This window comes from Cibotium barometz, chromosome 18, assembly GCF_041138505.1.
Source record: "Cibotium barometz isolate CiBa-2024 chromosome 18, ASM4113850v1, whole genome shotgun sequence".
Taxonomy (NCBI): Eukaryota; Viridiplantae; Streptophyta; class Polypodiopsida; order Cyatheales; family Cibotiaceae; genus Cibotium; species Cibotium barometz.
This window is the reverse complement of record NC_141063.1, coordinates 49,349,260-49,374,271: the sequence shown is the minus strand read 5'-3', so window position 1 is coordinate 49,374,271 and position 25,012 is coordinate 49,349,260. Positions and strand designations below refer to the sequence as shown.

General features: G+C 46.8%; 1 protein-coding gene across 1 annotated transcript in view; it reads left to right on the top strand.

The window, feature by feature from the left end:
• The window catches only part of LOC147629438 (methionine aminopeptidase 2B-like), a 52,299-nt gene that overhangs the window by 5,333 nt on the left and 21,954 nt on the right, over positions 1 to 25,012 (top strand). Inside the window, exons 3-11 of the mRNA XM_086812715.1 lie at positions 15,537 to 15,573; positions 15,659 to 15,766; positions 15,859 to 15,958; positions 16,083 to 16,228; positions 16,542 to 16,633; positions 16,723 to 16,817; positions 16,980 to 17,076; positions 17,438 to 17,581; positions 17,673 to 17,890. Coding sequence (XP_086668841.1) covers positions 15,537 to 15,573; positions 15,659 to 15,766; positions 15,859 to 15,958; positions 16,083 to 16,228; positions 16,542 to 16,633; positions 16,723 to 16,817; positions 16,980 to 17,076; positions 17,438 to 17,581; positions 17,673 to 17,890 — 1,037 coding nt within the window. The remainder of the gene's footprint in view (positions 1 to 15,536; positions 15,574 to 15,658; positions 15,767 to 15,858; positions 15,959 to 16,082; positions 16,229 to 16,541; positions 16,634 to 16,722; positions 16,818 to 16,979; positions 17,077 to 17,437; positions 17,582 to 17,672; positions 17,891 to 25,012) is intronic.

Below are 25,012 nucleotides of genomic sequence, written 5' to 3'. Positions count from 1 at the left end.
CTTACTCGGACTGGGAGGCAGATTTGTGACAAAGTCCATCGAAATGTCTTGGAAAGGACCCTCAGGAATTGGCAAAGGCTGTAACAACCCTATCTTCTTTCCACGAGGAGCTTTCACCTTTTGACAAATGTCACAGCGTTGTACATATGTAAACACATCACGCCTCATCTTTGGCCAATAGTATTGCCGTTCTAACTTCTCCAGAGTCGAATTCATGCCCCTATGACCACCTGTAATGGCGTCATGGGCATCATGGAGAAGAGCTGTCCGGAATGATTTCATGACACACAGTCGGCCTTTGTAGTAAAGCCAACCATCGCGTATCAGAAAATGGCATGGTCCTGTGGCATCCAATGCCTGTTCCCACTGTGTACCGAATTCCTCGGAATCCACGTACGTGTGCTTCATGTCTTCTAGTCCTGTACCAACAAGGTCAAGTCTAGTGGTCTGAATCGCAGATACTTGTCCCTTCCTGCTCAAAGCATCGGCCACTGGATTGGCCTTTCCTGGAAGGTACTCAATCATGCCACCGAACTGCTGGAATATCTGACTCCAGCGGTGTTGTCGATCACTCCACTGTGCACTTGGCATCGTCTGAATCCAGCGCAATGCCTGATGGTCAGTGCGAACCTCGAAGTCACGGCCATACAGGAAATGTTTCCAATGTTTCAAGAACTGTATAACTGCTAGGAGTTCACGATCATAGACTGAGTAGTTCTTTTCGGCGGGCAGTAACTTACGAGACATGTAAGCTACTGGATGACCATTCTGTTGCAATACACCTCCAATTGCGATGTTACTCGCATCGGTGATCACCTGAAATGGTTCGTCCCACGAGGCAAGGGCTAAACAAGGCGCTTCTGATAAAGCCACCTTGAGGTTCTGGAATGCCTCCAACGCTCGTGGAGTCATTCGAATCTTTTGCCTCCTTGTTTTCACTCCCTTTAGCAGATCGGTGAGGTCTGCCGAGAGATCAGAAAACTTGTCAATGTGGGTGGAATATGCCTGGCATATCCCACAAATGATCTAATGTCATAAGCAGTCTGAGGTACTTCCCAGTTAACAATCGCGGCCACTTTAGCCGGATCAAGTCGAATGCCTTCGGCACTGATTATATATCCCAAGTAATGTACCTGGAACAGATAAAATTCTGACTTCTTCTCATTGATATAGAGCTCGTTGCTTTCCAGCAACTTAAGGACTTTCTCCACATCAATGTCATGCTGCTCAACTGTAGCTGAAAATATGAGTATGTCGTCCAGAAATATGAACACACACACTCCAATCAACTCCCGGAAAATACGCATCATCATGCGGTTAAATGTAGCTGGGGCGTTCGTCAATCCAAATGGCATAACCACAAATTCATAGTGGGCTCGTTCTGTACGGAAAGCTGTCTTGGGGATGTCCCCCTCAACAATCCGAACCTGGTGGTACCCACTCTTTAAATCCAATTTAGAAAACACCTTAGCTCCATTCAGCCTCTCGAGAATATAGTCAATTCGAGGCATCGGGAATTTGCTCTTGATAGTCAGCTTGTTGAGTGCACGATAATCGACACACAACCGAGAAGACCCATCTTTCTTCTTGACAAATAAGATCGGTGCTGCAAATGGCGACACGCTGGGGCGGATGAAGCCAGCTTGCAACAATTCTTGGAGTTGGCGGTCCAACTCCGATTCCATTGCCTTAGAAAGGCGATACGGAAACTTGCTTGGGGGTTCCGAGCCTGGGAGGAGGTCAATCTGGTGATCCTCCGGTCTGGACGGGGGAAGCTGGGGAGGGAGACTGTCCCGAAGAAAAATCTTCTGGAACTTTTCATGGAGAACCGAGTACTTCTCGGAAGCACTGGCCACCGTCTGGGCTGTCTGGATGTAAATCATCGCACACTGTGCGCCTTTCCTGACTGCTCGCTTAGCCTGCAAATGGCTTATGAGCGGAAAGTTTGGAATACCTGGCTCACACTTAATGGTCACTGGGGTGTTTGACACATTCCGATCAATCTGGAACGTGTGCTTGTCCCACTTGACATCAGGAAGAAACTTGTGAAACCACTGGATACCCAAAATTATGTCTGCTCCTACAAGAGGGGCAACCATAAAGTCACGCACAAACTCTATGCCCTGAATGACTAACTTAGCACCTAGAGCTTCATACTTGACGCTCGTTGTCATACCTGTGCTAAAACCCTCAACCTGTTTGTCCACCGGAGTCAGCTCGAAACGGGCACGCCTAGCGGCCTCTTCCGTGATCACATCCTCCGTGCTGCCGCTGTCAAACAAGACAACGACTCTCTGGCCACCTATGTAGCCAAAGGACTTGAGCAATTCGTTGCGCTCATACTCCTGGTCATGGGCGCCCTTCTGCTTATCTTCGAGCTCCCGGCTAATAATTGCTCCAACTGAAGCACCGGGGGTTGAAGAACTAGGGGTAGCCACTGGGGTCTGTGTGGGAGCTGTGCTCACCACGGAAGCTGTGGAGGCGGCGGCGGCCTTTGGAGGCTTCTTCGGACAATCCCGAGAAGTATGTCCTTTTGTGTGACAAAAGTAACATCTACCCTCCTTCCTGTACTGAGCAAGCTCCTCAGCACTCAACTTGCCACCTGTCTTGCCTACCTCCGCTTTCTGGTCTGGAGTAAGCTTAGACGCATTGTTCGAGTTCTTGGAGCCAGAGGCTCCCGGGCTTTGTCCTGGGGAAGACCCCGTCTGGTTCTGGCTTTTGCCCCCCGAGGCGTTAGCCTTGGGAGAAGCCGGCTGGGAAGTCTTGGGCTTGCCACCATTGTGTTTCATTTCTGCACTCTGCGCAAGCGAGAGTGCGTCCTCAAAGGTGGCTGGTCTAAACATACGCACCTCCCATTGGATGTGCGTGTCCAGGCCATACAAAAACTGCCCTTTCTTGTCCGCATCAGATAAGCCTAATTGTAGACACAAGGTCGAAATTCTATTGGCAAACTGAAGGACTGGTTGCGCATTCTGACGCGCACCCCTGAACTCGTCTTCGAGTCGCTCAAGGTAGTGGGGCGGTAAAAACCGCTGCTTAAGGTCACGGACGAACTCGTCCCACCCATAAGCTGCCATACCTGATCTGGTGTGGGCATGAGCCCACTGAGTCCACCAAGGGATGGCCTCACCTTCCAAATACCAACTGGCTAAGATCACTTTGTCAATATCTGATTTCCTAACTGCGGCAAAGTAAGCTTCAAATTGATGTAACCATGAATACAGAGTAGTGGGATCGAGTTTACCATTATACTTACTGAAATTCATTTTCTTGGGAAAATGATTCGAGGGCGCCGCCGGTGTCAATCTGGCGTCCAGAGCTCGGAGGTAACGCTCGTGTTCCACTCGTCGCATGGCTTCGTCTTCTCGTTGTCGAATCTCCGATGCACGCATCTGCATCTCAAGCAAGGAGCTTGGCTGCGGCTGTGACCCCTCGAGAGGGTCCCTGTGACGAGGATCTGGTATCTGGGGTACGGAAGGAGAGGGAGGAGGAGATGGAAAACGCGACGCTGGAGAGCGAGAACGCTCCTCCAGAGCCAAAATCCGCGCCTTCTGCTCATCCAACTTGGTTGTCTGGTCTGCGATTGCTCGCATCATCTGCTGGAACATGTCTTGTACACTCAAGCCGGGTGCCCTAGCTGGGCTGCCTGGTGCACTCTGGTCCCATGGTTCTGGTTCTCTCTCGTCGTCGAAGTTCGCCATAGCGGGAAAATGCAGTTCCTTTCCGGAACGCAGTCTGACCATCCACTATCTGTGTGGGAGACTTCCGGAGGCTTCCGGAGGCTAAAAACCAACCGTCCTTCGAGGGACAGGAGTCACTCCGAAAGGGGTAGTCCACCGGCGTCTAAAAACCAACCACACGAGCGAAAAAATTTTCTGGTTTTCTTTGCTGAATCTTTGTCCTTGAAGTGAGCTCTGATACCACTGTAATATGCGGAAGCTTCGGAGAAGGATCGGTACTTCAAAACTCAGAAAACAGCACTCTTTTCGCGACGGAATTAACGCACAAACTGAAAGACGATGTGCAGAAAATAGAGAGAGAAGGGGGAGATGGAGAGGACACAGTATTGGGTCCCAATTACCCTCTGTAGGGCCCCCACCACGGATGGTGTATTTGCTTTATTAGAATGATGTAAATCTGAAAACAAATACAAAGTACTTGACCTTTTCTTGGCTGGAAAACCTGCCCTTGACCTTCAGTCCTTCACCCCTTTGCTTAAGCAATGTTCTTGGCTGTCCTGGCCCTTGGTTGCTTGGAGCTCTTGGTGAATTATGAGATGAGATGAATGAGATCTTGGCTGGGCTTTTATACCCCTCCCTTCATGCAGTCGGCTGGCTTCAGGACAGCTCCACGACTGAGTTTAATTATTAAAGTGGTTTTCACACTTATACTATGCTGTCCAGCCTGCGCATGATTCTGGGCAGCACCCTGGCTGCTGGACATGCTGCGCAGAGGTGTGGGACACTCTCTACACCTGGCCGACTAGGAGGGTAGGGTACTAGACCTGGTCGGCTGCCTGTCCAGCAGTAGTACTGCTGGCCGACAGCCCCTCCCAGCCCTTGCCTTGGCTGGTGGGCAAGGCTTGGGCCCTCCTGGCCCCTTGGGGGTGGTTCAACACCTCCCCCATGCCTAGACTAAGTATGCAAGCTGCAAATCCTTGCACTGGGGTAGCCCCATGGCCTGGCCCCATCTCTACATGCAAACCTACATGCCTACAGATGTCTGGCATCCAGTTGCAAACCAGATACACAGCACATCTGACATCATTCCAGAGGGAGACTCACAGCGCGGACTGGCACTGCTTCATGTGCAGGACAATGCACACCTGACCTTGGACTCATGTGCAGGACAATGCACACCTGACCTCGGACGACTGAGATGGATCCCTGGCTGACTCGTCCCGGACTGGGCTCACATGGGACCAGTTCACCATCCCAGGTCCTGCACCTTCTGTACATAAATGTCTACGTGGCATCCAAGTGCGGGATGCACGTGACATGTGTAAGCTCTCCATTCAGGAAAGCCGATTTGACGTCCATCTGGAAAACGGTTCATCTATGATGTCCTGCAAGTGCAAGAACGGTGCGAATGGTAGTCATCCGGGCCGTCGGAGCGAAGGTCTCATCGAAGTCGACACCAGGGCGCTGAGCATAACCCTTGGCAACCAACCTCGCCTTGTGCTTGTCCAAGTTGCCATCAGCTCGAAACTTTGATTTGAAGATCCAACGCACACCAATCACCTTACGTTGCAATGGCCGAGGCACCAAAATCCAAGTGCCATTCCGTTCGATAGCATCCAGCTTTACCTGCATAGCACGACGCCAAGGCTCATGTGAAAGAGCCTCGTCTACAGAAGTGGGATCAGAAGGACCATTAATGATAGTAGACATAAGAGCATAATTAACAAACATGTTACCCTCATGAATTTGTTTCCCTATAACTCTGGAAGAACGCCAAAGAGAACCAGGCGGAGGAGCAGAAGGAATCTCACGTAACCCAGAATCACGAACTGTCTGATAATACCAATCAGGTTCTGATCTGCTTGAACTCAACGGAGGAGGAGCAGGGTCATCATCATCTAACTGAGTATCCTCAGTTGGAGGTGTAACAGAAGCAGCGGGAGGAGGAGGAGGAGGAGGGAGGAGGAGGAGGAGGTGGAGACGGAGGTGAAGGAAGAAGAAGCTCACCACCCCCCTTTGAAGATGTAGGAGTCTCGTCGAACACCACATCACGGCTCACAATAACTTTACCGGCCTGAGGATCATACAGACGATATGCCTTGGACACAGTGCTGTATCCGAGAAAAGTCATGCGCTGAGACTTCGAGTCCAACTTGGAGCGGTGCTCCTTAGGCACATGAATATACGTCGTACACCCAAATATCCGGAAATGAACAACGGAGGGCTTCTCACCATGGAAAGCCTCATATGGAGTTTTATCGGAAAGAACAGGAGGAGGAGACCTGTTCTGAATGTAGACAGCAGTGGAAGCCGCCTCAGCCCAGAAACATCGAGGTAATGAAGAATGCTCAAGCATAGCACGGGCCATCTCCATAATGGTCCTATTCTTTCTCTCGGCAACTCCATTCTGTGATGGAGTATATGATGTAGTAAGCTGTCTCTGAATGCCATGTGTCTTGCAATATTGCTGAAACTCCTGGGATGTGAACTCACCCCCTCCATCGGTCTTGAGAGCCTTGACCGAGTGACCGGTCTCTTTTTCCACCTCAGCTTTCCAATCATAGAAGTTCTGAAAAGTCTCATCCTTGGTCTTCAAAAAGAAAACCCAAGTATATATGGTAAAATCATCCACCATCACTCACGAGCATGTACAGCGCCTTACTCAAAGACGCGGTACTCATAGGACCACATAAGTCTGCATGAATGAGAGCAAGTGAGAAGATCTGTGTGTCGCCTCCTTCAAAAAGGCGGCTTGGTGTTGCTTCCCCTGTAAACAAGAGGAACATGCAGAAGATGGAGCCTTGATGGTCGGTAATCCCTCAACCAACCCATCCTTCGAAGCTCGCTGCAGAAGCTGATAGCTCAAATGGCCAAACCGAGCATGCCAAAGAGCAGAAGAGAAAGCATAGCGGTCAACTTGTAGAGACCACTATCTTGGACTCCCTGAGCCAAGATGCTACTAGTCGCCTTATCATGAATGGTAATCTCATAACGAGAAAAGATCACCTCCGCACCCTGAGCTGTAAGAGCACTCACTGACAAAAGGTTAAAAGCCAAATCTGGAATATACAGAACGTCAGAGAAGTACCTCTTATCCTTGTTAGAAGGGAAGATGGGGATAGTGCCATGTCCATGCACTGGCACAGAAGAAGAATCACCCAGAGTGATTTCGCCTGATCTGGCAGTGAAGTCCTCGAACCAGTCTCGATGAGGTGTTATATGAGCAGTAGTAGCATCGCTATCAACAATCCAAGACCGTGACTGAGAAGTCACAAGAGCAAGTATACGCCGAGTACCTGCTAAGAGAAGAATGCCATCATCCTTCTTGGGTTGAGACACCGCCGTTGAGGAAGAGTTCTTTGCTGCTTCATCACGCTTCTTCTTGTGACATTGGGGTGACTTGTGACCCTTCTTGCCACAATAATGACATTCAATGTTCTTATTCTTTGAAGATTTGTTGTCCTTATCCTTGTCGGAATCCTTGGAGTTCTTGTCAAAACCCCCTTTTCCTTTCTTTTGTTGAGTCTTCCCTTTATCTTGTGTTGCCAAAGCTCCATCAGGGCTACCAGAGGTGCCAGTCCGCTCCTCAAAGCGAGACTCAATCTGCATAACGGAGGGGAGAACTTCCTCCCAAGTAACTGGAACAAGACAAGGAGAAGAAACAAGAGACTAAAAGTATGCATCAAACCTCTCTGGAAGTTTGGAGAGTAGCCGAATAGCCATGTCCTCTGTGGAGATGTCCTTGCCACAAATAGCAAGCTCGTCTCGGAGATCTTTCATCTTCGAGATGAAAGCAGATAAAGATGGAAAGGCAGAAACTGATAAGTTCATAAGTTGCTTTTCCAACGCCAAAATCCGACCCGGAGACTTAATCTCATAGAGATCTGCAAAAGCCTTCCAAACTTCATGTGCAGCATTTGCTGTACGCACATGAGAGAGAACAGAATCCTGACAGTTCAACATCAGAAAGGAGAAAATGCGTCGATCATTCGACTGCCAAATATCAAGCTGTGCTTGAGTCGCACCACTGGAAGCAAGGGTGGGAGGGGTGGCATTGGCCGGTGTAACAAGCCAATCCCAAAGATCCACGCCACGCAAGGCTGATTTCACCTTCACCGTCCATAGGGTGTAGTTGGAACCATCCAACTTCGCAGACTCGGCACATAAGTCTAAATATCATAAATATTGTTCCAAAATAAATGGGCAAGAATTCCATGGAAGATATGCTAGACACAGGCACAAGAGCCAATTGTGTCTAAATCACCAATATCAATGAGATAATCATATGCCAATGAAAATCACCAACGAGGTGCTAAGACACTTAAATAAGTGCCATGCACAAGAGACTAGTGCCTTGCATTACAAAGGCTTGTACAACGAGTACAGTGGCTAGAAGTCATAATAGAATGATTAAATACCCTTGCCTTCAGTATTTCTTCGCGATGAAAGCCTCCAAAACAGTCACCAACAGCCGGTATTCTTCATGGGCAGCCTTCAAAAGAGAGAGAAAGAGAGTTGCCATCATTAGGGCAGCTTGTAACGGTGGTAGAGGCTAGTGTGCAGCAAGAGAGCCTCCTCTAATGAAGAGAGAGGGCTCCAATTTATAGATTTGGGGCTCCCATGAGTGAAAAAGGAAAGAGAAGGCTAAGATGACAAGTGGAGAGCCACACAAAAGCTAAAGAGACAAGTGGAGGCCACTTGTCTCAATTTGATCCACTTTTTGACAAGTGTTAGGCCACTTGTCTCACTTTTGTCCACTTTCTTGCCACATGTCCCAATCTAAAAGATGGGTCCTTCCGTAAACTTTATCTCTAAAAATATCCCAACTGGTAGCCCATTTATCATAGGTACTTTGGCAACTCTTGGTATTTGCTCAATTCCAGACGTAATGACGCGAACATAATTCGGAGTGTGATTCTTTATATTGTAGCAACTCTCCTAAATTTTAGGAGTGTGATTCTTTGTATTGTAGGATAATCCCCCATTCCCAAAGCTTGTACTTTCCAAATATTTAGACATCCTGGAGTCCACCAGACCCCTTTCATACTGGGAAATGTCTAGGCTGGTGACATCTATAACACCTACAACAGTACATAAGGCATTAAAAGCATTTAGGGCATTCATCACAGCAAGTCAGGGCCTATGGAACCAACCGACAGCATGGAAAGTGGCTTTTTGGCATTTATTAGGTCGTGGAGGTCCCAGTCAAGCAAGCCGACAACAGTGTCCTGGCCAACTAGAAGCATAAATCCATATATAAAGAAAAGCGCATCATTCATTTTAGTCATCTTCCTTATTCTCAGCGTTTCCAACCTAAGAAGCAAGGGGAATCAGCAACATAGTCAGCATACAGTTAGAATTCAGCATTCAGTCATCTCTTGCTTTGAATAAGATCTATGCATCTGTTCCATCCAGTCCCCAATCCGTTCCTGCCTTGTCTGTGAACACCGTCTTGGTCTTCATTATTGAGAAATGAGTCTGGCATTCTCACTCCACCCCTTGGAGGATGATCCTCCCTTGGAACCGTTGCCAGAGAGCCTTTCGTGGCTCACAGGACTGCCATCCCCTTTGGGCTTTGTGGAACACCACCAACCAACCTCCTAGGAGCTCTTCCCATCTTGTGTTCCTTGCCTTGGGCTTCGTATCTGTGCACTTTCCTGTACCTTGGACTTGTACACTTTCATATGGGACTGAATCAGGGTTTAGCCTTGCTGAGCCTGATGCTCTGATACCAATGTAACATGCGGAAGCTCTGAGAGTCTTCTTTCAGCCCTAAACACCACTTAGAACATGTTGATGCAAAAACGCAGACAGAAGAGAGAGAGGAGAGAGTGAGATGGCTGGAAATTCAGTATCTTCATATGGTACAAAAAGATACATAGGTTCTTGCAGCCATGGGCTGCCTTCCATGAAAAGGTGGAAACACCCAAAACAGTTCTAAATCCTTGACCCACTCCATAAGGGAGTGAATGACTCGTAACTATGAGCTTTAGTGCCCTTATATAGGCCTAGAGAGCTGGCCGACTGGACATCATCATAATAAATGCAGCTCTCGACCTGTTCTCCATGCAGCTGACAACACATTTTGCAGCCGACAGAAGCTTCCTGCATTGTTAAATCCCCATAGGATCACCTCGTAGAACACTCCTGGTATAAGACTCGAAACCTGCAAACAAACCAAACAAACGTGAAGGGGGTGCTGGCATGACTCACCTCCCAACCTTGACAGCCACGGGCAAGCCCACAGATGACGGGTCATCCTTGTCCTTCTCCTAGTCCAACACTTGCCAAATCTGCACTCCATGCTCCAAAATCCCTGGTTCTAATCTCTTTTTCTGGCTGCCCCTTCAGGAGTAGCTTCAGGACATGTCCATGGGCAAAACCTTTGCATATGACAGTCTTTCATGTTTCTTGGTTGAAGCCATATGTAGGTCCAGCATTGCAGGATATATGAGAAGAGCAAAAACTAGATACGATAGACGAAGCTGAAGTCATAGAGCCAAAGCAAATTCTCCTCCACAGATGGAAGCATGAATTCGGTCGAAGAATACGACAGTTCTACACGAAGTTTAAAGACAGTGGAACCCACGAAGCAGTTTGGCTGGATGAAGAGTTCTTTCAGAATTACCCCCAGTTGTTGGCGAACTACTTGGAAGCCCTAAACTTGCCGCCAAGTTAAGCAGGAGGGAATGCCACGTGCACCTTGCATTGGGGTACACAGTGACACAGTGGCATGATCATCAGTGCAGCATTTGTATAGAAGTAGAACCTTTTTTTAGGAATATTTGCCGTATGCCGTGACCCCATTGTGAGCCCTCGGTCGAGGGACGGTCAGGCACGAGCTATGTAGGTCAAGCTTTGAGCTTTAGAGGTCAGTCTTAACCCACTTGGAGAAAGCATCATACAGGAGCATGTAGGTGTTTGCCATAGCCTTAGTTGCATGAGTAGGCATTGTTAGGACATTTCACATAGAAGGGGCCAGCCCTAAGGCCAGCCCCAAGGCAGCCCAACATGGGCTAGCCTTGCAAAGGGCTTCCATGCCTTTTCCATGTAGTCGGCTAGCCCTTGTGGCTTAGGGGGCTAGTCGGCCAGCACCCGACCAGCCCTACAAGGTAGCCTACTGGGCATTGCTACTAGTCGTGGGCATTACAACAGCCAACTGTGCATGTTGCCAGACGTGGGCTTTTTACTACAGCTGATGATAGGTTTTTTAATGTCCAGACCCTAGTGCCCAAGATACGTGCCCGCCCACACCTTAGAAAGAGAATAAGCTCGTCGGGTATGCTTAGAACCTTAGAAATAGGAGGCTTTTGCATGGCCATCTTCTAAAATAGAACTAAATGTTGTCAGGTCCAGTTAAGTGAAAGAGGAGCTTCTACATGCGTAGGGGAATTGGGAGTAGTCGATGAGGACAGCCGAGGGAGAGCATAGGAGCCGGAGAAGTGGAGAGAGAGAGCTAGGGATTGTGAAGAAGAGGTTTGAGTCAGATAGCATTAGCTGAAAAATATGTAAGTGTGAGATAGGGTCAGCTGAGTATTAGAAGTAGTCAGCTAAGGCTGTAGAAGGGTAGATATGATCTTTTTGGGTTGAAGTGAAGTGGTTTAGGGTTTGGTTTGACTATCAGAGATAGGTTAGAAGTAGTCAGTTTTGCAGAGTAGAAGGGGAAGGTACTCGAGGGTCAGCAGACAATGAGCTGCTGTTAGTTTTTTTGTGGAGTAGAATCTTGGTGGGATCTGAGGAATTTGAGGGAGTGGAAGTGTGAGAGGACATTGGAGTGGTGAGATCTGATTCAGAACGGAGTCAGCTGAGGTAGATAGGTTAGATTTTAGTCAGCAATGGAGTGCTGACATGTCCACTGAGATTCTGAGGCAAGGTATTTGAAGGTAGCTTAGGCTAGAGGACATGTATTTGAGTGGGGTTAGCACAACAGGAATCTGATTCAGGTTTCATTCAGCAATTGATCAGCGAAGTGTCAGACTGAGAGATTTTTTCGGCCGGATAAATCTAGCCCGCAGTAGCCGGATAACTGCTCGCCCCTCGAATGCCTTAGAAAGGTGGTAGGAGAACTTGTAGGGAGGGTTTGAACCAAGGACGAAATCTATGAGATGGTCCTCAGGTTTGTTGGGTGGGAGTGTGGGTGGGATTAGGAATGAAGGTACAACTCATTTTGTTTGCCAGATGGCATCTTTAGAGCTGTCCATGTCGAAGAGGACAATGAACTGCTGTCCCTTCGCAGTGCCATAGGCACGAATGAGAGCCTTCGTCTATCCCTAAGCCTCACTCTCCTGCTTATCATCGAATACCATTGGTGACATTGGATTCAAAGCTGGCAATAGTTGAACGGCATTAGAGGCTGATGGTGGAGGTGTGGATGTGAATGCTATGGTTGCTATTGTGGAAGCGGGTGTCTTGACAAACTTTTCGGCTTGCCACTTAGTGCAATCCTTCTTCCCATGTCCCATAGTGTGGCAGAAGAAACAACAGTTCTCTACCTTGTACCGTGACTGTTCATCCAGTTGGACGTAACCTCCAGTGATGCCCTCCTTAGATTTTTCCTCGGGTGCTTTCTTGGGCGCGGAATCTTTCTTATTGCCGGATTGACCTTGGGAATTTTTCTTTTGGTCCTTCTGGTGTTTGCTGTTTTGAGCCCCATTATCTTGGTTGGATGATTACTGGGGAGATGACTGTTCCTAGGGCTTAAGACTAGACTATACCTGCTTGGACTTTCCCTTGTTCAGCATTAGTTCTTGATTCTAAGCGAGGGCCAGTGTTCGTACATACGTTTGAGGTTCAAAGTTTTGGACTGGGTATAATGTTTGTGTCTAAATGTCTAATGAATTGTTTCAACTTGTCTTCTTCTGATATACCCATTGTTGGGCCATGGTAATGACCTTGTTGGAATAGGTCAAAATAGGGGAACCACTTTGAGTGAGTTTGTAAAACTCGTCCTCAAGATTGGTCATATACTGCGGTGGAAGAAAACGGGCCTTGAGGTTAGCGACAAAAGTAGCCCAATCAAACTGATGTGGGCCTATTAAGGGGTTTGTGTGAAGGTAAGACCAATGCTGCCAACAAATAATAGCTTCCCCGGTTTCCTTATCCCTTTGTTCCTTGGCATGTGTCGTTTCTTCTTTCTTTTTTTCTTCTTCGTCTTTTCTTCTTGCTTGTTCACGTCTTCATCGTCTTTTCTTCTTTGTTCCTCCAGACCGTAGAACATTCTTGCCAGATCTGAGAAACCTTCTTTGTGCTTCTCTTTTTCTGTTGCAAGCTGCATCTTCAATGAATAGATTTGCTCCATCATTATCTTGAGGAGCTCTTCTGTGCTTGGTGGATCTTGGAAGCGTATTTCTTTGGTACGTTGCTTTGGAGGCTTTGTACCTCTACAACTTCCTATTGGCTTTCTTCTTGATAAGCTGTCTCTCCTCAACATTGTCGAAGCTTGGGTGGTTTTTTCTGACTGTAGTCCGGATGCTCTTAGTTCTTTAGGTAGCCGAGTTGGGTCACCAACTTGATGCTCTGATACAAATGTTACATGCACTGAGGTTGACCGTGGTAACACACAACAAATCCTTCTTTAAACCTTTACTTTGGTGAGATCTTTAGCATCCATTCATAGAGAAGAGAACGTAGACAACACAGTATGGGGTCCCAAATACCCATTGAAAGCGTGCTCTCCCCCCCCCCCCCCCCCCCCACGTGAGTAGGATAATTTACTTATATTACTTCTTTGGAGAACTTCTATGCAATGCTTGAGAACAAGAGCTATGGCTGCCCAACGCCAAGACGAGGAAGACTGTGCATCGACTGAGAATCCACTAATCCTACAGCATTGTAGAAGACTCTTCTGGGCCACCAATGCAAGTCCAGGATGGTTATAGGATTGCACATATGCTGGCTGAATGCTGAAGAGGGCTTCAATGTTGCTTGAAGAGGATGAAGGCTGATTCTGATTTGATGCTTGATGATCTATGCTGAATACCAAGCAATGGTATTTATATGGAATATTGCTGCTGGTTGGCCAGTAGCGAGCTGCCGGCCAGTTCGTATGGGACAAAAAAATGCTAAATATAGCATTTTTATGCTGCACAAGATCATGTCTATGCTGCTGTCGGCCAGTGCTTATGCTGGTTGGCCTGCTGTTGATGCTCTTTAGGCTGACCGACTGGAGCATGGCTGCTCCCTAATGCTGTTGGCTGGCCCTCGGTGCTGTCCAGGGCTGTAAACAGCCCCTAAATAGGCTGCTGAATGATGCCGTAGCCCTGGGCTGATAAATGCACTTATTTGGGGTTCTCCAAGTGGGTTAAGAGGACCGACTCCAGACTGACCTCTATGGCTCGGAGATTGACCTACGTAGCTCGTGCTTGACTGTCCCGGGAGTGAGGGCTCACAATGGGGTCACGGTGTACGACAAATGTTCCTTTAAAAAAAGCTACTATTACTGTACAAATACTGCACTGATGATGATGTGAGTGTCACTGTGTACCCTAGTGCAGGGTGCACGTGACAAGTGTGCAGTGAGACAGTTAGTGTTGTATCACATGATGATTCTTGGAAAATTGACAGTGGGGCTTCTAATCACGTGACAAGTTGCAAAGATTGGTATTCCTCCCTAAAGCCTGTGGGAAACGACATCATTGTGGCAGTGGGCAACAATGCAGAGTGCCCAGTAAAAGGTTAAGGTACAATTTCACTTATGTCTAAAGAAGGTTGTACAAAAAGCATTTCAAATGTTCTTTGGGTTTCAGATATGAAGAGAAACCTCCTTAGTGTCTCGGCCGTCACGGTCCACAGACCGTGACTTGTAGGTGCACTTCGACAAGAATGGTGAAGTCATTCTTGGAGATATTAAGGTCTTTGCAAAGGGCATTTGGAGGAACAATTTGTACGAGCTTTTGGCGTTTGCAGTCCAGACCGTCTTGAGTAGCAGCAAAATTTGGCATGAGAGATATGAGCATCTCAGTATACAAACTCTTTCAGAAATGTAGAAAGGTGAGCTAGTTATGCATTTGCCACCAGTTTCCTGCATCCGTGCATGCAGCCTCACGAGTTCCTCTCTTTGGTGGTGCAGTTATAGCAAATACAAGCCCAAACACCTCCAATCTTTGTAATGCGAAAGAGGACCAGATCTCCTTCTGAAAAGGCAATAGTGTGTGTGAGAGAGAGATGGGCTGTTTGTGTTAGCACTCATCTTCTGTCTGTACCATATTACACTGTAGGGAGTGAGGGCCAGTGATGTGGGTGTGCCTGCCTGTGTGAGGTTTCTACAGGTCTCTCCATTTTTTTTCATTGTCCATTCCCATTTTTTCTAGTGGTGGGGGTGCTGTTTTTTCCGGGTCGTCCTGTAGGATTTGGCTGCTCAGGAGGGGCCCATTGTTTTGTGCTGGCCGACCAGTTTTTTCCTGGTCATGGGCTGGCTGACTTGCCTGTTGCTGTCCGACTGGACTTTTTCCTAGTCATGGGCCATTTTGGGGCTGTCGGCCTGTTTTAGACAGGGCTGACTGTAGCCCCAGCCCATATATATTGGGGCCCTTGCGCCCCCCCCCCCCCCCCCCCCCCCTCCCCAAGTTCTGTACCGAATAAACTTGTGTATATAGTAGAGTTCGACACCGTCTCTCCTCTCTTTCTCTTCTGCAGTTTTCTGCTTTCTGATTTCTGTCTCTTTTCCGCTGCACATTCTGACAGTTTGGTGTGTATGTGTGAGTGTGGGTGGAGTCTTTGCTTTCTTTTGGTTAAGTGGTATTAGAAAGGAAGGAAAAAAGGTAGGGAGGGAGTTTGAGACATTCTTCATGCTGCAAATTATATGAAGTAACTTTCCTGGTTTTTAAACGATTCATCCAAATTTGGATGTGCATGCAGATCCCACAAAGAAGAAGAAGAAGAAGAGTAAGAGCAAGTAAGACTAAAAACTTTTTGTGTGTTGATTCAGTTTTGTGAGTTGTTTAACTTTATGATTCAAACTTTTAATCTCAATAATGCAGGAAAAAGAAAGAACCCTTGGAGCAGACGGACCCTCCATCCATACCTGTAACAGATCTGTTCCCTTCCGGAGACTTTCCGGAAGGAGAAATTCAGGAATACAAAGATAGGTAGCTTCTTCTCAACCTTTCTAGAGCTCCGGCAGCTTGCGATGCTTTTACACATCAATTGTGAACTAATGGAGCCCCTGCCGTCTATGAAGTAACTTATGGAGAACAACATCTGAGGAGAAGAGAGAGCAAGAAAGGTTAGAAAAGCCCTTGTACAATGATGTTAGGCAGGCTGCAGAGGTGCACCGACAGGTATGCATGCTTATGTGTGTGAGCTTCAAATGATTGGATTGCTCTGTTGGGTTTTAATACTTCCATATCTGAATTGTAAGACATGAGTATAGACAGTGACTCTCAAAGTTTTAATGGTTTGAAGGTGAGGAAATACATACGGAAGTATGTGAAACCGGGAGTTGCTATGATTGATATATGTGAAACAGTTGAAAACATGGTGCGCAAGCTAATTGCAGAAAATGGGTTACGAGCCGGCATTGCCTTTCCGACTGGTTGCTCCTTGAATTGGTAACCCCCTATGAGACAACCAAACTTATTAAGTAATGATAATGCTTCTATCTAGCTTGGAAAGACCCACTCAATTAATGTGAAGGTCTGGAGGATAAAGTTCTAAGGGAGCTTGGCAAAATTGGGATTCGAAGTTGGGACACTCCTCCACTGAATGATTATTTTAATAAAGCAATTTGTGCTCCCCCTTCTCTCTAACCTTAGTTGCCTTAGGTTATACACACTCTCCTCTCTTCCTTAAACTAATTAATTGAGCTGGAAGCTGAACATATTGAAGGGAATCATGGTTTATTGTCCCTTCAATTTTTTCCAGGGTGGCCGCACATTGGACGCCTAACAGTGGGGACAAAACTGTGCTTCAGTATGATGACGTCATGAAACTCGATTTTGGAACTCAGATTGAAGGTTTGTTTTAAAGAGAGTTTTCAATGTTGTGGTCCTTACAATGCACATGCCCATACTGCTGCTGAGACTGATGAGTTTTTGTCTGTCAGGTCGAATAATTGACTGTGCTTTTACAGTAGCATTTAACCCCATGTTTGATCCATTACTGGAAGCATCTAGGGATGCCACAAATACAGGCATTCGAGTACGAAACCTGTCATTGCCTCTGTTTTTTGAGTAATTAAGTGCTCTGAAGCAAGCTTCTAGCTCTTTAAATTACAAGAACTTTCTCATGCTGGTGTCAATGGCACCCAAAAGAAGGGTTCCTCTTGGTGCACTACCCTTATGTGGATTCTGTGATTTCCAGGAAGCAGGAATTGATGTCAGGCTTGGGGATATTGGGGCAGCCATTCAGGAGGTCATGGAGTCATATGAAGTGGAGATAAACGGAAAAACTTACCAAGGTGTGTGTGGTCATAGATAGTTGTTAGTCTTTATGTTGGGCTCATTTCCTTTCTTTGCTGTAGACCTCTTAAGTATCATGATAATTACTTGGAAATTTCTTGTGAGCACCAGTAAATTGCTTGCGTGCATGTATGTATGTATGTAGACTTTTCTGAGGAAATGTAGAATTGCTTTGCTGCAGATCCTCTTAAGTATCATGATAATTACTTGGAAATTGCTTGCTAGCACCAGTAAATTGCTTGCATGCATGTATGTATGTATGTATGTAGAATTTTCTGAGGAAATGATCGCAATCAATGATAGTGGGTAGGGCATATAGTATGAATTTCGTAACATAGCATGCTTGTGGAGCCTTTGCAGTAAAGAGTGTTCGAAACTTGAATGGACACAGCATTGGCCCGTACCAGATTCATGCAGGCAAATCTGTGCCTATTGTTAAAGGTGGTGAACAAACAAAGATGGAGGAGGGGGAGTTCTTTGCAATCGAAACGTTTGCATCTACAGGTTTGTTTGACAAGCCATAGCCCCTTCATTGAAACAGTCAACATATAGCTTATCAAGCTTTATTTTGGTTTTGTGACGGTGATGTGTGCAGGGAAAGGTTATGTCAGGGAAGACCTGGAGTGCAGCCATTACATGAAAAACTTTGATGTGGGTCATGTGCCCTTAAGATTGCCACGTGCCAAGCAGCTTTTAGCAACCATAGACAAGAACTTCTCAACTTTGGCGTTTTGTCGTCGCTACTTAGATCGCATTGGGGAAACTAAATACTTGATGGCATTGAAGAACTTGTGTGATGCTGGGATTGTTCAGGTATGTTTTCTAAAAATATGCATAAGTGTTAGATCTTGAGGTCGCATTTCAGGAAACTATCACAAAGGTCAGGAAATTGCATGATTGTGCATACAGCTTCCATAGTGGCATGAGCGTAAAAACTAGAAAAAAAAACAAAAACTGTTTTGGTGTATGAAGCAGAACTGGTTGTTTGCAATTAATTAGATGCACATTTTTGGAGAGAGAAACAAGAAAGGTCGGTTAACGTCTACAAAATTCCAAAGGGTCTATGAGACCAAAAGTGCTACAATGTGTCCTTGAAGTGACGGAATCATGGAAAAGCATAAAAAAACTAAAAATAAAAAAAACCTGAGAGAAAAAACAGCTATATAAGTGCTAGTGGTACAATGCTACAATGATACCATGTGGGGGGGTTAAAGTATCCTCAATCTATGACTGGTATAGAGCCTCTCCACGTCCACTGCCTGTGGTGTGGCATTCCTATATCTATGGAGGGTCTCTCAGATCTGAAGCTGTCAGGTGGAGCATCTCCTTGGACCAGTGGGTCTTGGGCGTCCAGCTCGTTGCAGCTGTAGCGCTCTATCTAGGGAGATGCCCAGGCGGCACATGGACTGTCAGTGTGCGCTGCCTGGTCTGTCGAGTAGGGGCGTCCTGGTCAGAGCTCTCTCGCAGGGGCCTCCATCCTGAGTCAGATGAAAGAAACACATAATAGGGGGCTGTGAGGTATCTGGGGTCTGCATCTGTGCCTCTCTCTGCATAGCCAATCTCTGTGGGGCGTAGCTTCATCAGGTAAAGTCTCAAGCATTGCTAGTTTGGGAAATCAATGACCCAAAACAGTGGTCCAAACCTGTTCCCTGAGAGAGAGAGAAAGAAAGAAAGAAAGAAAGAAAGAACGAAAGATTTTATTAATGTCTTCCAAAAGTCCGAACTCGGCCTATGAGACAAATCAGTGTACCTGTGTGGGGTATCCTATGTCATCCCAACAAAATGAAAAAGTACTGAACTAAAAAGCTGAATCTGGGTGTGCAATAAGTACAATGAGTGGGGGAGGTGATGGAGCTCTACTGCTAGGAGAATGCAAAGCTATATGCATGGAGTATACAATCATGATATGCAACCTAGCTAGCTCCATCCTGTACCATACTGGGGGTATAGAATGGTATACATCAATGAAGGGGGTGTCCATAGCTCCCTGAAGAACATGCCTGGGTCTGCTTTGAAGCGAGCTAGTCGCTCCGCACCCTCTCTGTGAAACTGAGCTCTGATCTCTGTCATGGTGTCCGAAAGCCAGGTGTCCTCTGTCTCCTGCGGGCTCTGAGTGTCTCTGCTCTGTGGAGAGTAATTCCCTGCTGTGTAGGGGTTGGGAGTGGGAAAAAATGTAGTAATCTGTGTCTGTCGTCCCCCCTCTGGAGCTATCTAAGCCTGTAATGATGTCTCTCTGTGACGCTGTATGTCTAGAATGAATCTCCCCAGTATGCGTTGGTCTGCTGCCTCAAAGATCTGGCGTAGGGAATGTGGCTCTCTGAATAAAATGGGATATCTCTCTCTGATGGCTGTATATGCTCTGCATCTGCATACGTAATGCTCCTCGCTCTCCACCTCCTCTCTGCACAATCTGCATACCCTCTCCTCTCAGGGGATCCGTGCTGCTCTGCTAGTCTCGATCTTCAATCAATGTGATGAGACTCTAAGCTGACCAATAGCTACTCGGGAGCCGTGTGGTAAAAAGCCCTCCATGTATCTAGGCCTCTCTATAAATCCATCATCAGTGATACTCATGAAGTGATCATTGTAGTATAGCATCTTCGGTGGAAGAGGCTGTGTAGGTGATATCCATGTCTCTCGTGTATAGAACTGCCATAGGTCCTGTCTCAATACTCTGTTCCTCTCACTATGAGAGAGACGGATATGTGGTGCATCCCTGTTATACTGGAATGGTGGTAGATGATCCATGTCTAGGTCATGCTGTGAGAACCAATGTGTGACCTGTGCATACCATGATCCTCTGTCTCCTGCCTCAGCCAGCTGTCTAGATGCCTCAAAAGCTCTGTATGTACTATGACAATCTGTCATGTGGCATCTCTTTGAATCTGTCTAGCAGGCATATAGTCTGGAATTTGGCCTCTACCATCATAGGAGGCGCAGCAGACTCTGCTCGGATAATGTCATGAGGTACCGACGGTTTGCTGCGTATCATGCGTGCCATCATGAGGGCCTGTGGTCTCTCTATCTATGTCCACCAATGGGTAGCAAGTCCTGGCGCCCATACCGCTGCTCCATACATCAGTGCCGGTGTGACCAATGTGTCAAATAGCCACCCCTTCGTCCGGGGCTCCTGAAAATGCGCCTGGTGGCACTGTCTCTCTAGCATAGCTAATGCTGCATATCCTCGTGTCAATCTGGCTTTGGCTACTGAACCCATGGTGAAGCGCATGGTTGCTGCAGAGAAGGTAACCCCTAGGTACACGTATGATGTCACCACCTCCACCTGGCGTCCTGCGAGAGTGAATGTCAGCTGATTCTTGCCCTGTCTCGATGTATGAAAGACCATAACCTTGGTTTTCCCAAGGTTCACAGTAAGACCCCTCTGTGCAGAAATCATCGAGTGTATGTAGATGCTGCTGTAGACCTCCTGGAGACTCAGACACTAACACAATATCATCAGCATAAAGCATAATATATACTAAGGTACCTGCTAGATCAACTCCATCTCCGCCTCCCCGTGTAATGAAGTCAGCCACCTCATCAATGTATAACCCAAATAGCGTGGGGGAAAGTGGGCATCCTTGCTTCACACCAATGGTGCTAGCAATAGTCTCGGACATACCTCTTGGGCATCTGACTCGCCCAAAAACCTGCTCATATAATGCATAGATGCCCCATGTTAGATCTGTTGGTATGCCAAGAGACTATAGGCGCTGAAAGAGCCTCTCTCATGGTACTAGCTATAGGTGGCTGCTGTGGGGCGCGGTATAGGCCCTCTGCATATGTGTGCCATGTCTGTGGGTCTGCAATGGGTGTCGGTGTCCGGGGCTCTCTGAAGTGCCGCCATGAGATAGGGCTATCTCTACTCATGAAGAAATGGAAGATCTCTAGCTCCTGTATCTCTGCGAAGGCCCGCCTTTTGCGACGAGTAAGTTTCCTCATCTCTCTCCTTGACTCCTGCTCTGTGATGGCTCCCAAGGCTCTCTGTATGCGGAGCCGTGAGTATAGGGCTCTGCACTCGTCATCATACCATCTGTTTTGGGGCATAGTCCCAGATCTCGCAGGCTCTCGTGAGTGGACACGATGTGGGAAGCTCTGTAATGCAGCCGTGTGTAGGAGTGATGCCAGCTGGGCTGTAATGGTATCCATAGGTGCCAGGGGATCCATGAGTAGGAGCCCATCCTCTACTTTGCCAGTGTATATGTTTGCCATGTCATGTCTGAAGTAGATGGTAGTGTGTGGCGTTGGTATGTGGGGGGCTAGTGATACTGGTGATCCGGCTAGTGAAAATGCCAAGTATGTATGATCTACCCCAATAGGACGAGGTGGGATGGAGAATGAGGTGACAAGCTGTGATGCCTCCAAGGACCCCATAATGTAGTCACCACCGTGCCTCCGGTCCGTGTATGACCCCCATGTGGGAAGCATGTCAGCCCTCCTGATCCCGGCCACTGTAGCATCCTGTTATAAGTAACGAGACGATGCCTGGCTCCCAACTCTAGTAAGTGGTCCCCATAATGTCCTCTGTCTGGTCAAGTGTCCTCTGATGCCCGTGTAACACGCGGAAGCTCTGGATGTCTTCTTTCAGCCCTAAACACTCTTGGAAACCATCTGATGCAAAACGCAGATACAGAGAGAGAGTAGAGAGAGAGAGATATGGCTGGAAATTCAGTATATTCTATGGTACAAAAAGGTACCTAAATCTGCACCCATGGGCTGCCTTACATAAAAGGTGATAACACCTAAATCTGCCCTAAACTAGGACCCATTCCCTAGTGGAATGAATGAGTTCAATGATGAGCACTTGGGCCTTTTTATATGGGTCTTGGACCCCTTTTATACTGGCCGACTGCTGGTCGGCCAGTCATAAATTCTTTAAAGGTTATTTAACTCAGCCGACTGGTCATAAATGTTTTCTTTGATGATGCGCCTGCAGCCCCCTTCAACTTGGTTCAGCCGCCTCCACCTCTGGTACAGCCGACTCCCTTTTGGTACAGCCGACAGGCTTTTCATCTTGCTCTCCAAGCCCTGCTCCAGTCTAATAGCTCTTTGTGCTCCTTTTTCTGGTTCTAATGGTCCTTTTTTCTGGCTGCCTTTTCTGGACTAGCTGAGGAACTTGTCCATGGGCATCTGTGCACATGACAGCCCGACTAGCCCCTATCTCCTCTGGATCCACAGGGTGGAGGATCTCCATGTCATCATAGTCATACACCTACACTGTCTGCTCTCTGTGTGGGCATTGAAGTCACCCGTAAGAAATACTTCCCCTAGTGTAGAATAATGCATAATCTCCTCTGACAGACAAGTGTATGGCTCCTGTCTCCTCCTCCTGTGGCATGTCCTCTGTAATGACATAGGAGGATCCTGATGGAGGAAAGTAACATAGGGCTATGTATATAACCCTGTCCTGTGAGAGCTGTAAGCTGATCCACATGTATCTGGCCTCTGGATCCTGTGCTACCACTCTCAGTCTCCCCTGTAGCTCCCGTCTGAATAGAATTGCTACTCCCCCCGACCCTCTCGAGGTACCCTGGCGTGTTGTCCTCCTGTATGCTGTCTCCCACTGGAATCCCTCTACTCGAGTAGCCCTCTCTCTGGGCTCTTGATGTGTCTCTGTCAGAAGTATGATGTCTCTCCCCACCATACATGCTCCTTCACCACACATAGGCAATTATCCTTCATAAGATAACCTCGTTGATAGCATAAGAGGCATGTGAATGACCAGCCATCAAATCAGTCCATAAATGGCAAAAATCAGCATCCAAATGATACAATTCTCGCATAGCAGATAAGTCCCCATGAGAGGCCACTGAGATTGCAGCTACATAAGGCCTCCTGGATAGTGCATCGGCCACCACATTTTTCTTTCCTGGAGTATGCACAATCTGAAAATGAAACATGGAAAGAAAGTTTGCCATTCTCATCTGCTTCTCCGAAAGCTTTGTTTGAGATAGAAAGTATCTCAAGCTTTGATGATCTATCTTGACTACAAATTCAGCCCCAAGAAGATAATGTTTTCATATCTTTAACGCATGAATTACAGCCAAGAGCTCTTTTTCATAGATATCCATATGAAGCTCAGCATCATGCAAACGACGGCTCTCATATGCAACTGCATGCCCTTCTTGATTTAGGACAGCTCCTATGCAATCACCACAAGCATGACATTCAACTACGAATGACTTGTGCAAGTCAGGAACAATCAATACTGGACGACATATGATAGCATGCTTGAGCTGCAAGAAAGCATGCTGTTCTTTTGAAGTCCATTTGAAAGTGGTTTTCTTCTTTGTGAGATCATGTAGAGAGGTTTTTTCATGGCGAAATGCCTTATGAAACGCTTGTAATACGAACATAATCCTAGAAAACTACGTACTTGATGTACGTTTTGCAATTCGGGCCAATTCCGAATGGTCTCTATCTTTGCAGGATCCATTGTTACTCCTTCTTTGGATACAATATGACCCAAATAATGAATCTCTGAAAGGAAGAACTCACTTTTCTTGGCATTAATGAAAAGTTTATGCTTCCGCAACTCTTCGAACACTGTGGCCAAATGAGTTCTGTGTTCCTCCTCATTCTTGGAGAAAACCAAGATGTCATCAAAGAATACTCTTGTGAATTTGCGATGGGGTCGGAATATCCTATCCATCATACGATTAAATGTAGCAGGAGCATTGGTGAGACCAAAAGGCATTACCAAAAATTCATATAATCCAAAGGGTGTCCTGAATGCGGTTTTATGAACATCTTGTGGCACCACTCATATCTGGTGATAACCACTCTTCAAATCAAGTCGGCTGAAACAAGCCGAACCATTAAGCTTATCCAAAATATCATCAATTCGAGGAATTGGGAATCTGTTCTTGATGGTAAGCTTGTTTAAAGCTCTATAGTCCACACACATGCGGAATGATCCGTCCTTCTTTTGAACAAGAAGTACCGGAGAGCAATAAGGTGAGGAACTGGGCTGAACCAAACCTTTATCTAAAAGCTCATTTACTTGCTTCATGATTTCTTCTTGTTGTGCAACACTCATTCGGTATTGCGGGTTTGTTAGGTGGAGAACTACCTGGCACAAGATCTATGCGATGATCTTCGGGCCTTTGGGGAGGTAATTCTCCTGGCAATGCATCAGCAAAACAGTCGTTGAATGCATGAAGAAAATTCAGCCTATCATTAGTCATAGCATCCACATTTTGATGATTTGGCACAAGGCTATCACGAACAAAAACCAAGTATGCAGAAAGACTCTTTTTCATTGCTTTATTAATTTGGATGTGTGATACAAGTGAGATGGAATCCCCTTCTTTGCCAGCATCAATAAAATGCATGCGGCCTTTATGCGTAAAAGAAATCATTTTGGTCTTGTATTCTTTGCGGGGCTCAAGCCTATGATGCCATGGCTTGCCCAACAATACATCACATCCATTTAGTGGAGCAACTAGGAAATGTTCATTATCAAGGTAGCCCTGGATATGGATGCGCAAGTTCCCTATCAATGGGGTAACGTGCACCTCTTTACCAACAAATGCAGCTTCGGCTTCAATGTGAGGTCCCATGTTCTCAACCTCAATACCCAATGTAGCTGTTGTTTGCATAGAGATGAAGTTATTGGTTGCACAGTCATCGAACATGAATAAGGCGGGCTGATCCTTGATTTGACCCCAAGCCTTGCATACCATACGCTCTTTTGCATCATGACTTGTTTTTCCTTGCACATCAGGAACTGCATGTACATTAGCCTTGGTGTGCTTGTCCTCGTGCTTAGGTTTGCGGTCAGGGCACTGTCTAAACATGTGCTCTTTGCTACCACAAGAAAAACATTTTCCCTTCTTGGCATATTGCTCTCTTTGCTCCGGGGTTAAGCCGAATTTGTTCTTCCTTGGGCCCTGATCTTTAGATGTGGTATTTTCAGCTTTACCACCCTTGTGG